The 14,502-nt window shown below is 43.7% G+C and overlaps 1 protein-coding gene across 1 annotated transcript in view; it reads right to left on the bottom strand.

Moving 5' to 3' along the window:
- Nucleotides 1–14,502, bottom strand: part of ncapg2 (non-SMC condensin II complex, subunit G2) — a 132,501-nt gene that overhangs the window by 101,204 nt on the left and 16,795 nt on the right. The window contains exons 8-9 of the mRNA XM_078537223.1: nt 1,465–1,551; nt 484–576 (exon numbers count right to left, since the gene is read on the bottom strand). Coding sequence (XP_078393349.1) covers nt 484–576; nt 1,465–1,551 — 180 coding nt within the window. The remainder of the gene's footprint in view (nt 1–483; nt 577–1,464; nt 1,552–14,502) is intronic.

Below are 14,502 nucleotides of genomic sequence, written 5' to 3' on the forward strand. Positions count from 1 at the left end.
AACCCTGTATTTATTATTCAGTGATACATCCTACTTTTCTAGCCATTTTATTTATTTTATAGCTAGCCTAGGCTTAGTAAGTTTTTGTGTGTGGTATCCAAAAAATGAAATTATCTGAAATCCGAAATACAAATCGGCCCCAAGGGTTTCGGATAAAGAATACTCAACTTGCATTTTACAAAATCCTACAATATAGATAATGACCCACATCCGTTAAAATGTTTACCTTAGAAAATTACTTCTTCAAAATTAAAAGGTATAAAAATGCAGTGTCAATAACTTCTTCTAAAAAACTACTGTACTGAGTCAAAATCCTGGCACTCCCTTCCTAACAGCACTGTGGATGTCCCTACACCACACAGGCTGCAGTGGTTCAAGGTGGCTCACCACCTCCTTCTCAAGGGCAATTAGGGATGGGCAATAAATGCTGGCCCAGCCATCAACACCCACATCCTGCAAAAGAATAAATTAAATAAAAAGTACCTTTAGTCCTCTCCACAGAATAGGCTGGTACAGACGATGCAGCATTTCATCAACCCCCTGACGTACTTTTTGCTGATGAAAGTAACTTAACAGCTGTAAAAATGATAAGAGTTACAATTTAGGCTTCTCTTAAAATCTTAGCTCATGCTTACACCAAAAAGCAGCTTGTAGTCAGGCCAGCATGCAAAAACCAAAAGAGCTCTTTAAGTAATAAGAAACTAGGGAATAATATGCTTAAGAATAAGAATCCATTCTTATAGTCCTCGGGTATACACTGGAAGTAGCCCAAGATCCAAACTCACGATGCCCTCAGAGTCTCTGAATTATAGAGGCATTATGGCACAGAAGGCGGCCATGTGCCCCATCGACGGATAATCACAGGACAGATAATGGCCACTTTGGGTACATTAAATAGCGACCTCATTCTCAGCCACACCTCAGCTTTCTGCATCAGTACCAACATGGGGAACTAATTTAAGCATGATGGTGGTTTGTTTAGGAGCACGTTTAAATTCAATAGGAGGGCTTTTTGATAGAAAATACAAAATGCTTTAGACCTGGAGTTTTTGCCAATGGTCAAGAGAATCATAGAAGGGGAAAAAAACCACAAGAAAAGTCATGGCTACTGGCAGAAACAATTAATTCCACCCAATGAGAAATGACTCGCACAGCAGTAAGATTTTCCATCACTGACATAAGCCTGCAATTCAAAGTATTTACCCAGTGCAGGACAGTGAATCAGGGCTTTTGCGAGGCGACTGAGTAAAACATTAAAAACTACCCTTAATTCATCACTCATATCAAGGGGCCTATGGCAATGCAGAAAGTAAAACAAATGAGGTACATTTATAACAAGTGTATGAAAGTTTTACCAATGTTTTAACTGTGATAGGGTACTGCATCAGTAAATTGATAAAAATGTGCTGGGCAATCATCCACAAACTTTTTCTATAAACTGAAGCTTACTTAAATTGTACACACCTCTCGTACTTTAGAGTGGACCGGGGAATTCCTTGGAAGATGAACTCCATGATGCATAAAATCCTGGATACAGCTGTATTCAATAGTCTAGAGAAGGAGAGCATCTTTTAGGATTATGTAATCACCTAACATATTAACATTTTCCTTCAAAAGTTGGCTATGTAAACAGCATATGCAAAACAGGCTTGTGATAGGTGAATATTAAGATTTTCTCAAGTTTTTTTTTCTCACACAGCAATGATTCTAAAATTCAGTTTTCTCACAAGCAGGACATGTTACTCCTGATAACTGGGTCACCTTTGAATATTTAAATAATTTGCAATGATGAATGAATGGCTATCTTTCCAAATGAATCTCTTAGTGGTTAGAGTACTTAAGTGCAGTATACCTTGTGATGGCATCTGTCCATCTCAGGAGGCGATGGGCTTCACCTGAGTGTATATTGTGACTGTAGAGGCCAATTTGCAAGTAACAGTCCCTGAGCTGGCACAGATAAATAGCATGGCCAGAGGCCAACTGATGTTTTTCTTCTGGCAGGCTCTCTTTTCCACCATCTGGTCATTTATTTTGTTCTCGGCTATTTCCAAGCCTGTCCTGACTGCTTGTTTCCAGGCACTCCGGTCAACAGCGAGGACGTCTCATGCATCATCTTCCGATCCTAATCGACTTGAGGTCTCACTAGCAGACATTCTTGTATTAAGTGGGAAACCTGTTGGTCTTGAGCCAATAGCAAGCTTGCCAAAGAGCATGTCTTTGGGGATGCGGCCATCATCCATTCTTTTCACATGGCCCAGCCAACTGAGTCACTGCTTACTCAGGAGGGAAAACATGTTGGGGATCCTTGCACACTGGTGCACTTCTATATTCAGTACTCTGTCTTGCCAAGAGATGCCCAATACTTATCTGAGACAGTGGACATGGAGACTGTTCAGCCTCTTTTCTTAGTTTACATAAGTTGCCCATGCTTTGCTAGTGTGAAGGAAGGTGCTAAGAACAAGAGCCTAATACACTCAGTGCTTTGTATTTTCTGTTAGCTTTGCTGTTGATCTACACTCAAATTCTCAACTTTGACATGACAGCTGTGGCCTCGGCAATTTTGGTATTGATTTTGGCATCAAGGGACATGTTTCTGGTAATTGTGGATCCAAGCTACGTGAGGCTGTTGATGACCTCCAAAGTGAGATGGAAGGTGGAGCCTCAACCTCCAGGCCCATAACTTGAGCCTTTCTGAGCCTGACTGTCAGTCCGAACTCCTTGCAGGCCCGGAAGAACCGACCTACAAGCAGCTGCACGTGAAATTCAGTATGGGGTGCCAGCATGGTGTCATCAGCAAACAACTCATGGGCTAGGACATTATGGACTTTGATCTCAGCGCACAGTCTTTCCAAGTTGAACAGCTTGCTGTCAGCTCTAGCATGCAGGTAGACAGCCTCAACTGAGTCACCAAAAGCGTATAATAGCAGCACGGAGAAAAATATGCCAAAAAGAGTTCGGACAAGGGCGCAGCCCTGCTTTACCCCGCTGATGTTGATCCATTGTAACTTATGAAACTGTGCATGTGCAAGAAGAAATGACTCCCAGAAGTCCAGGTGGGCAGCCTATTTTCTGCAGCAGTTTAAAGAGTCCATCTCTGCTAACAAGATCGAAAGCCTTGCTGAGATCTATGAAGGCAATATAGAGTGAGCGGCGCTGTTTGAGGCACGTCTCCTGCAACTGAAGTGAGAAAATAATGTCAACTGTCGATCCGCCAGCTCTGAAGCCATATCAAGACCCAAGATAGATGCACGAGGTCAGGGTCTATAATCTGGTCAGAGCAACACGAGCAAAGACCTTCCCCATGATACTTAAGGTGATGCTTCCTTTATTGTTGCAGTCATTGTGATCCCCTTTGTTTTTGAAGTATTTTGTCACTTCTTAACGATTTAGAACACACACACACACGCTTCTTAATCCCAACTTCCTGTGTAACACCAGAAGGTTCCTTTATTCTTTTTCTACACAAGAGGGCAATACATTCAGAGTTTAGCACACCTCAGTGGCAGGTTTTTTTAATATAGCACTTCTCTTTAACTTGAATGTCCTTTTACCAAAAAAAAGCATAACCGTTAAACACAAACATCACATCTCCTCCCCCTTTAGCCAGGAACAAATCAGTCAGGCATTTGCAGATTTGCTTTGGTCCAGAAAGGAGTGTTAGCTCAGGCATCTCAGTATGTTTGCTTACAAATGGAAGGTTCTGCTGTTCCACTTGTTTCTATTCAGGTTCAATAGTTGCAGCTACAGGTGCTACAGGTTTGCCAGTTGAATCAAGTTGGGTTTTACCAACTGGAGCAGAAGTTTCCCAGAAATCTTGCACTGTGACTGGAGATCCCTGGAAATTTGGTTCCTTAGATTTGGCTTCTCTAATCTAGTCAGTGTGTCTCTTCCAGATTCCTTAGGAAGATTCAACGTCATAGGTCAGTGGTCCTTGACACTTGGCAATTCTTCCCAGGAACCACTTTGGTGTTCCACAGTACTTTCAGACCCAAACAGACTGATCCAGATTAAACTCACGAGCTGGTTTGTGTCATGTGACCTTTTCTGATCAAGTCGCCTTGAACCAATCTTTCCTTTCAAATCCGAACACAGCAAATCCATTCTGGTATGCAGTCGTCTTTCAAACATCAGCTCAGCAGGAGATACGCCTTGAATGTGGAGTGTTATGATACAACATTAAAAAGTTCTTCAGCTTCAACTTCCAATCTGTTTGCATCCTCCCCTTCAACATGGCCGTTTTGAATGGCAGGACAAAGTGCTCCGCTTCACTATTTGAGGATGAGTAGCAAGGCGAGATGAGAATCTGCTTGATCCCATTGTTTTTCAGGAATGTTTGAAATTCACATGATGTGATCCGTGTGCCATCGTCAGACACAATCTGCTCCGGCAATCCTAAAGTAGTGAACATGTTCTGGAGAGCATCAATGGTCTTTGTTGAATTAGTTGACTTTATGGGAATAACATGAGGCCACTTTGTGTGGGCATCCATCACAATCAGGAACACATGTCTGAGAAGTGGACCGGTAAAGTCCACATGAAGTCTATGCCATGGGTGGTCAGGCCAAGCCCACAGATGTAATGGGGCAGGGTGCAGGAGAAGACTTCATTTCTTGCTCTTTGGTCTGCCCAAAACTTGTTGGTCTTCCAGTGCAAAGAGTTGTCCCCGACCGAGTGTTGCAGACTGGCACATTCCAAGGTCCAAGACTACGTGCTGAGGGACGCACTAAAGCTTGGGACAGCCGCCACAAAGGCGCGATGGGGAAAGGTCACTGTCTAAGACCTTTCTGCCATAGTGCACCGAGGGGTTGGGAAAGGTATAGACCCCTTGGGCTGTATGGCTCACAATGAATATATGCATTAAATACTAATTGTATTATAATTGTACTGAAGCACCTCAGAGTGCAACATGATGTATGTTGGTAACTCCAATCCCATTGCACTGTCTGACTGTTTGTAATGACCGCATTAAAATGACTGTAACATTCATTGACTGTACTGAAGCACCTCGTGATCCATGTGTAAAAGTTGAATCTGACTGTACTTTTTGTGATGGCGATTTGGAAGTGTTTTGTAACGTTCTTTCAGATATTTTATGAATAAAGTATATTTTTCAAAAAAAGAGACTTCATTTCTTGGCATGGAAGGTAATCAATCACTGACTATGCCTTCAATGTTTTTATCCAGGTGTGGCCACCATACATGTAAATGAGCTAATGCTTTCATTTTGATGATTCCCATGTGCCTGAAGTGAAGTTCTTCTAACATTTGTATTTGAAATTTGGAGGAATAACAACTGATTCCCCATAACAAACAACTGTCTTGCAGAGTCATCTCAAATCTATGCATGTAGTAAGGTCTAAGCTCAGTAGTCACTTTTTGGGGTGCACACCAACCTGTGTACACAGGTAAATTTGAGGGCAAAGCACCCCTCTGCAGTTCCAGTCGAATTTGTTCCGCTTTAACAGGTAACATGTCTATCTGGTTCACACTGAAAGAGGTGACTTCACTTCGGGTTGTGGAGATGTGGTGTAACGGAAGTGCATCCGCATTTCCATGATTCTCAGTCGAGTGAAATGTAATTTCATACTGGTAAGCAGATAAGATCAGTGCCCACCTTTGTAGGCATGCAACGGCATGTGTCAGGGTTTGGGACTTCAGGTTAAGCAACCAGGTCAAAGGCTTGTGGTCTGGAATTAACGTGAATTTATGCCCATACAAATATTGGCGGAACTTCTTGGCTCCATAGCTTAGTCCAAGAGATTCCTTCTCAATTTGGGCATAATTTTGTTCTGCCTTGTACAATGTGTGTGATGTATATGCAATGAGCCTTTCACTGCCATCAGGAAAAGTATGGGAGATGACAGCTCCAACATCATATCCAGATGCATCACAAGCCAGGCTGACAGGCAATTTTTCATTGTGCCAGGGCTATAGCAGAAGTGAGCTCTTGCTCGAGTTCCTTGAAACTTTCCTGACAGGCTTGTGACCAACCCCATTTTGCATTCTTCTTCACCAGGTTATTCAGTGGTGCTGCCTTGGTAGCCAAACTGGAAATGAACTTGCCGTAGTAATTCAGAACTCCCAAAAATGACAAAGGTCCATAACATTTTTGGGCTGTGGTGCATTCATCACTGCCTCCACCTTTCTGGGTGAGGTTGAGAGGCCACTTTCATCGATCACATGTCCCATGTGCTCCACTGAGGGCTTCAGTAAAGAGCATTTGGATTTTACAGCGAATGTCGTATTTTTCCAGTCTACGCAGGCCCCTGCCTAGGTTCTCTAAATGAGTTGGGAGGCTTTTCCCAGTGATGAACATGTCGTCTTGGAAGCAGATTACACCAGGGAAGCCCTGCAGTATTTTGTCCATGGTCTGCTGGAATAAGGCTGGTGATAACGCGGTTCCAAATGGTAGTCGTTTGTATCGATATAGAGCTGTGTGTGTGCTGATGGTTGTATACTTCCTGGAATCTTTACTCAGCTGCATTTGTAAAAATTCCTGTGATAGGTCAAGCTTCGTAAATAACTCACCCTCATTCAGGGCAGCGAACAGGTCCTCAACTTTTGGTAGTGGGTACTGATGCACTTCCAGGAAAGGTTTAATAGTGATTTAATAGTCACCATGTATTCGAATAGGCCCATCGTCTTTCACTACTGGGACTAAGGGTGCTGCCCATTCTGAATTCTGCAGGAATTCACCAAGGCTCCTTATTCAGCATCTTCCAAACCCACGGCCACAAGTATCTAGAAGGACAAGGGCAACAGACAGATGGGAACACCATCACCTGGAAGTTCCCCTCCAAGTCACTCACCATCCTGACTTGGAAATATATCGCCGTTCCTCAGTCAAAATCCTGGAACTCTCTCCCTAACAGCACTGTGGGTGTACCTACACCACATGGACTGCAGCGGTTCAAGAAGGCAGCTCACCACCAACTTCTCAAGGGCAACTAGGGCAATAAATGCTGGCCCAGCCAGCGAAGCTCACATCCCATAAACGAATAAACAAAAATCAACTTTCTCAATTATCTGAAAGTTTTCAAGTCGTTCTAGTCCCTGCTCAATTTTCTGTCGCATTCAGTAGGGAACTGAGCGCGGTTCGAAGAACCATGGAGAAGCTTTGGCCTTCACAGCAAGTCTGGCTCCAATGTCTTTAAAAACTCAAAGACCTTCTTTGAAGGCATTAGTATGCTTGTCTAACAAGGACTGCAACATGGGGTTGCAATGCACTTTATTTATTTTATTCCTTTTTAGCAGTTTCTGCCCACAAGTGATGCACGATCCCCTTACACATTGATGAGTGGCAACTTTACTATTTGATCTCTATATTTAGATTGAACAGACATTTTTTCCAAGTACATTCACAGGCTCACCAGTATCGGTGCTAAGCTGGAGGAGGGTTTTCTCCAATGGGCATTTCTTGAAAATTTTCTCCCATTTCTTCTCTGAAGCAATAGAAGCAGATACTCCAGTGTCAACCTCCATTTCAACTATTTTACCATTTAAGGCAATGCCAACTTTTAGTCCTTCATCTAGTTTCAGATAAGACTGAATGCAATACAATTGCTCTTCTGCATTGTCACTGTTAGTTTCACTTTCTGTCCCATCTGGACTCGCATTACTTTCGTATTTTGATTCCAAGTATTGCACCTTTCTGAAATTCCTGTTTATTTTCAAGTGGGACTTGTCTGTGTGCTCTTCAAGCTGCCGTTTTCTTGGCGGTACTGTTTTACTGTGATCAGCCTTTGGTCTACATGCATGCTGTGTGCGTCCTTTCTTTCCAAAGTAGTGACAATCAGCAGTTTTCCACTTACAGGTTTCTGCATTATTGCCTTTTCGATTACAGCGCTAACATGTTTGGAAGCGAGTATTCCCTGACTTAAAAACAAAAACCTACTGCGGATGCTGGAAATCCAAAACAAAAACAGAATTACCTGGAAAAACTCAGCAGGTCTGGCAGCATCAGCGGAGAAGAAGAGAGTTGACGTTTCGAGTCCTCATGACCCTTCAACAGAACTGAGTAATATTAGGAGAGGGGTGAAATATAAACTGTTTTAAGGTGGGGGGGGGGGGTGGGGGTTGTAGGGACAAGCAAGCAGTGATAGGAGCAGATAATCAAAAGATGTCACAGACAAAGGAACAAAGAGGTGTTAAAGTGTTAGATATTATCTAAGAGAATGTGCTAATTAAGAATGGATGGCAGGACACTCAAGGTACAGCTCTAGTGGGGGTGGGGTGGAAAGACTGACAGGGCATTACAGGTATAGATTTAAAAATAATGGAAATAGGTGGGAAAAGAAAAATCTATATAAATTATTGAAAAAAACAAAAGGGAGGGGGAAGAAACGGAAAGGGGGTGGGGATGGAGGAGGGAGTTTAAGATCTAAAGTTGTTGAATTCAATATTCAATCCGGAAGGCTGTAAAGTGCCTAGTTGGAAGACGAGGTGCTGTTCCTCCAGTTTGCGTTGGGCTTCACTGGAACAATGCAGCAAGCCAAGGACAGACATGTGGGCAAGAGAGCAGGGTGGAGTCTTAAAATGGCAAGCGACAGGGAGGTTTGGGTCTTTCTTGCGGACAGACCACAGGTGTTCTGCAAAGCGGTCGCCCAGTTTGCGTTTGGTCTCTCCAATGTAGAGGAGACCGCATTGGGAGCAACGAATGCAGTAGACTAAGTTAGGGGAAATGCAAGTGAAATGCTGCTTCACTTGAAAGGAGTGTTTGGGCCCTTGGACGGTGAGGAGAGAGGAAGTGAAGGGGCAGGTGTTGCATCTTCTGCGTGGGCATGGGGAGGTGCCATAGGTGGGGGTTGAGGAGTAGGGGGTGATGGAGGAGTGGACAAGGGTATCCCGGAGGGAACGATCCCTACGGAATGCCGCCGGGGGGGTGAAGGGAAGATGTGTTTGGTGGTAGCATCATGCTGGAGTTGGCGGAGGATGATCCTTTGAATGCGGAGGCTGGTAGGGTGATAAGTGAGGACAAGGGGGACCCTATCATGTTTCTGGGAGAGAGGAGAAGGCGTGAGGGCGGATGCGCGGGAGACGGGCCGGTCACGGTTGAGGGCCCTGTCAACGACCATGGGTGGAAAACCTCGGTTAAAGAAGAAGGAGGACATATCAGAGGAACTGTTTTTGAAGGTAGCATCATCAGAACAGATGCGACGGAGGCGAAGGAACTGAGAGAATGGGATGGAGTCCTTACAGGAAGCGGGGTGAGAGGAGCTGTGGTCGAGGTAGCTGTGGGAGTCGGTAGGCTTGTAATGGATATTGGTGGACAGTCTATCACCAGAAATTGAGACAGAGGTCAAGGAAGGGAAGGGAAGTGTCAGAGATGGACCATGTGAAAATGTTGGAGGGGTGGAGATTGGAAGCAAAATTAATAAAATTTTTCCAGGTCCCGATGAGAGCATGAAGCAGCACCGAAGTAATCATCGATGTACCGGAGAAAGAGTTGTGGGAGTTTGCCGGAGTAGGACTGGAACAAGGAATGTTCCACATACCTCAAAGAGACAGGCATAGGTGGGGCCCATGCGGGTACCCATAGCCACACCTTTTATTTGGAGGAAGTGAGAGGAGTTAAAGGAGAAATTGTTCAGTGTGAGAACAAGTTCAGCCAGACGGAGGAGAGTAGTGGTGGATGGGGATTGTTCGGACCTCTGTTCAAGGAAGAAGCTAAGGGCCCTCAGGATGGTCTGAGGGCCCTTAGCTTCTTCCTTGAACAGAGGCCCGAACAATCCCCATCCACCACTCCTCCGTCTGGCTGAACTTGTTCTCACACTGAACCTGTCTTGCCAATCATCTTTCCTATGTATGTTGGCCAAACCATGCAGTCAGTACTCACTCTTGCATTGAATTCTCCTAGAAAGTACATTCCCTCAGCGCTGGAAATTCTGCAGCATCAAGTGCCTCATAGAATTACTCCTTGACATCTAGGGTGTAGGAGAGTGTCAGGGCAGAGATGCACCTGAGGTTAACTGGACTCATTCTTGTTGACAAATGAAGTGTCAGTCTCTCTTAGCCTTCTGCGGGGGGTTCAATCATCACAAGAAGAATGTTTTATTTTACATCAAAACCCACTCCACATTCACATGTTGCCCCTTCGGTTTTCTCCTGCAAGAGGAGCTTGCAGTATTTCTCGAAGGAATCTTCTTTCCGCAAGCCTTTCTTGCAGTACAGCAATGTCCACATTGAGCCTCCGAAATTCTTTGCTGATCATAGCTGTCTTGGGTGTGTCATCAACCAGCAGAAGGTCAATGGTAAGGTCAGGAAGCATGGTCCTTATGTGCCAGCTTGCAATGCAAAAGACTGGTGTCTTTTATATTGTGTTTGTCTTGTCTAGTGCATAGATTAACAACCTGCCAGTCAAGAGATGACTCTCTAAGCTCCAATCACCCACTGAAGCAAGCAAGCTGTGGTGGGACAGCACCTAACTGACTGGGGGCTGCCTCGCTTGATGCGGGCGGTAGCTATCCAATGTGACGTGATGATCTATCCTACCTTCAGAAATTACCCGGGGTGCTCAAGCTCTACATCAGTCGAGTGAGAGCTTATAACTGCTCCACATGCCAACTTAAACCATAAAGCTGGAGTGTCATCCCCAGGGTGCAGGCCTGGTCAAGTTGCCCAAGCATCAGGGCTCCTCTCTCGGCATACAAACATACAAATGAGGAGGAGTAGGCCACTTGGCTCCTTGACCCTGCTCTGCCATTCAATAGGATCATGGCTAATCTGATTGTAACCGTGACTCCACATTCCCACCTTCCCCCAATAACCTTTCACCACCTTGCTTATCAAGAATCTATCTAGCTCTGCCTTAAAAATGTTCAAAGACTTTGCTTCCAATGCCTTTTGAACAAGACAGTTCCAAAGACTTACCACCCTCAGAAAAAATTTCCCTTCATCCCAAGTTCTAGATTCTCCTACAAGAGGAAATATCCTCTCCACATTCACATTGTCAAGACCCCTCAGGGTCTTATATATTCAGTCAATTCACCTCTTACTGTTCCAAACACCAGCGGATACAAGCTCATCCCGTCCAACATTTCCTCATAAGACAATCTGCCCTTTCCAGGTATTAGTCTGGTAAACCTTCTCTGAACTGCTTCCAACGCATATACATTGTTCCTTAAATAAGGAGACCAATACTGTACACAGTACTCCAGATGTGGTCTCACCAATATCCTGTATAACTGGAGCATAACCTCCCTACTTTAGTATTTAATTCCCCTCACAATAAACAATGACATTCTATTAGCTTTCCTAATTACTTGCTGTACCTGCATACTAGCCTTTTGCGATTCATGCTCCAGAGCACCTAGGTCCCTCAGCATCTCAGAGCTCTGCAATCTCTCACCATTTAGATAATATGCTTCTTTTGCATTCTTCCTGCCAAAATGGACAATTTCACATTTTCCCACATTATACTATATTTACCAGGTCTCTGCCCACTCACTTAACCCATCTATTTCCCTTTGTAGCCTCCTTATGTCCTAAACTCACTTTCCTACCGAATTTGTATCATCAACAAATTTTGCAACCATACCTTTGGTCCCTTCATCCAAGTCATTTATATATATTGTAAGAAGTTGAGGCCCCAGCACTGATCCCTGTGGTACACCACTCGTTACATCTTGCCAACCACAAAATGATCCATTCATGTCTACTCTGTTTCTTGTTAGCTAGCTAATCTTCTATCCAAGCCAATATGTTACCCCTTACACCATGAGCTTTTATTTTCCGCAACATCCTTTAAATATCTGCCACTGCATCTCTATTGACCTCTGCTTTAACTGAATTTGCCAGTTCACTTTAGCTAGCTCGGTTTTCATGCCCTCATAATTGCTCTTATTTAAGTTTAAAAACACCCACTCTTCTCTCCCTCAAACGGAATATAAAATTCAATCATATTGTTGTTGAACATACTGTTCTAAGAAATTACCCAAAACATTCTATGAACTTATCTAGGCTACTTTTGCTCATCTGATTTTTCCAATCTATATGTGGATTAAAAGCCCCCAATGATTATCGCCGTGCCTTTCTGATCAGCACCCATTATTTCTTTCTTTTTACTCTGTCCTATCGTGTGGGTACTGTTAGAAGGCCTGTACCCCACACAATCAAGTGACTTCTCTATTATTTCTCATCTCTACCCAAACCGCTTCTACATCTTGGTTTCCTCTCTATGGTGTTAATACCATCATTAATTAACAGAGCCAACCCTCCATCTTCTCCTAGCTTCCTGAATGTCACATACCCTTGAGTATTCCAGTCCCAATCTATGTCATCCTGCAGCTATATCTCTGTAATGGCTATCAGATCGTACTTATTTATTTCCATTTGCATTATCAGTTCATCTGTTTTGTTTTGAATGCTACATGCATTCAGAGACAGAGCCTTTAGTTTTGTACTTTGTAACCTCTAGCCTTATCTGCTGACTTACTCTTAGATTTGTACTCTCTCCCGTCCTGTCATGGTCTATTTATCATTTCCCATATGAGTACTTTTCTCTCTTACCTTATCTCTAATCTTTGATCTACTACATCTTACCAAATTTGAACCCTTGCCCCTACTATTTAGGTTAAAATCCTCTTTACTTCCCTAGTTATGCAGCTTGCTAAAACACTGGTCTGAGCACGGTTCAGATGTAGACCATCCCAACAATACAGTCCCTACTTTCCCCAGTGCTGGTGCCAGTGCCCCATGAACCAGAACCCACTTCTTCAACACCAGACTTTGAGCCACGTATTCATTTCTCTAATCTAACTTGCCCTATGCCAATTTGCACGTGCCTCAGGTAATAATTCACAGATTGACATGCTGCTTCTTAATTTGGTGGCTAGCTCTTCATACTGTCTGTTGTGGAGTATCTGAGTCGACTAAGTAGAGTTAAACAGCAGTTTTTATTTAATATAAGAGTGCACACAGGGAACGTGTCCTTTTAGAATGCTCTAAAACACAATTCGAAGTTACAGTTTCTGTTGGTTATATATACCATCCTTGGGATAACTCACCATTAACTCACAATGTTCTTAAATCCCCAGGGCCTGATGATCTATATCCCAGGGTACTAAATAATGATAATAATAATACTGATAAAGTCCCACATAAGAGGTTAGTGTGTAAAATTAAAGCACATGGGATTGGGAATAATATATTGGCATAGATTGAGAATTGGTTAGCAGACAGGAAACAGAGTAGGAATAAATGGGTCCTTTTCAGAGTCGCAGGCAGTGATGAGTGGGTTACCGCAAGGATCAGTGCCCCAGCTATTCACAATATATATCAATGATTTGGATGAGGGAAGCAAATGTGGTATTTCTAAGTTTGCTGACAATGCGAAACTTGGTGGAAATATGGGCAATGAGGAGGGTGTTAAGAAGCTTCAAGGTGATTTAGAAAGGTCGAGTGAGTGGGCAAATACATGACTGATGCAGTAAAATGTGGATAAGTGTGAAGTTATCCACTATGGTAGGAAAAACAGAATGGCAGAGTATTATTTAAATGGTGATAGATTGGGAAATGTTGATGTACAAAGGGACCTGGGTGTCCTTGTACACCAATCACTGAAAGCAAGCATGCAGGTGCACCAAGCAGCTAAGAAGGCAAATGGCACGTTTGCCTTCGTTGCGAGAGGATTTAGGTGCAGGAACAAGGATGTCCTATCTGAGGTAGTGTATGCAGTTTTGGTCTCCTTGCCTAAGAAATGATACACTTGTCATAGAGAGAGTAGAGCGAAGGTTCACCAGGCTGATCCCTGGGTTGGCAGGATTGTCATATGAGGAGAGATTGGGTTGACTAGGCCTGTATACACTGGAGTTTAGAAGAATGAGAGGGGTTCTCATTGAAATGTATAACATTCTGACAGGGCTGGACAGACTGGAAAAAGGGATGAAGTTTCCTCTGGCTGGGGGGGTGGGTCTAGAACAAGGGGTCACAGTCTTAGGATATGGGGTATGCCATTTAGGACTGAGATGAAGAGAAACTTCTTTGCTTAGAGGGTGGTGAACCTGTGGAATTCTCTACTGCAGAAAGCTGTGGAGGCCAAGTCACTGAATATATTTAAGAAGGAAATAGATAGATTTCTGGACTCGAAAGGTGTCAAGGGGTACGTGAAGAGACCGGGAGTATGGCATTGGGATAGAGGCTCAGCCATGATCATACTGAATGGAGGAGCAGGCTCTAGAGGCCAAATGATCTACGCCTGCTCCTATTTCCTACGTTTCTATGTTTACATATGTCACCACAGTGAGACACTGCATAGGGCTTGCTGATGAAGAGGCTATCTACTGGCTGCAGAGGCTGACAGTTTTTTTGAATTAGTTATACTGCTAGCTGTCAGTGACAGGTGAATGCAAGAGGAGACAAGCAGGCCAACCACGACGCACCACCAACTACGCTGACACGCTTGATGCTTCACATCAACCAAAGACAGACTGGAATACACCTCAAGTACATGAAAATTAGTAGGCAGGTATGTTCTTGTCTATCAATGGTTGTTTAATAATGTAA

This window comes from Cetorhinus maximus, chromosome 3 (assembly GCF_964194155.1).
Source record: "Cetorhinus maximus chromosome 3, sCetMax3.hap1.1, whole genome shotgun sequence".
In the NCBI taxonomy this organism is placed as follows: domain Eukaryota; kingdom Metazoa; phylum Chordata; class Chondrichthyes; order Lamniformes; family Cetorhinidae; genus Cetorhinus; species Cetorhinus maximus.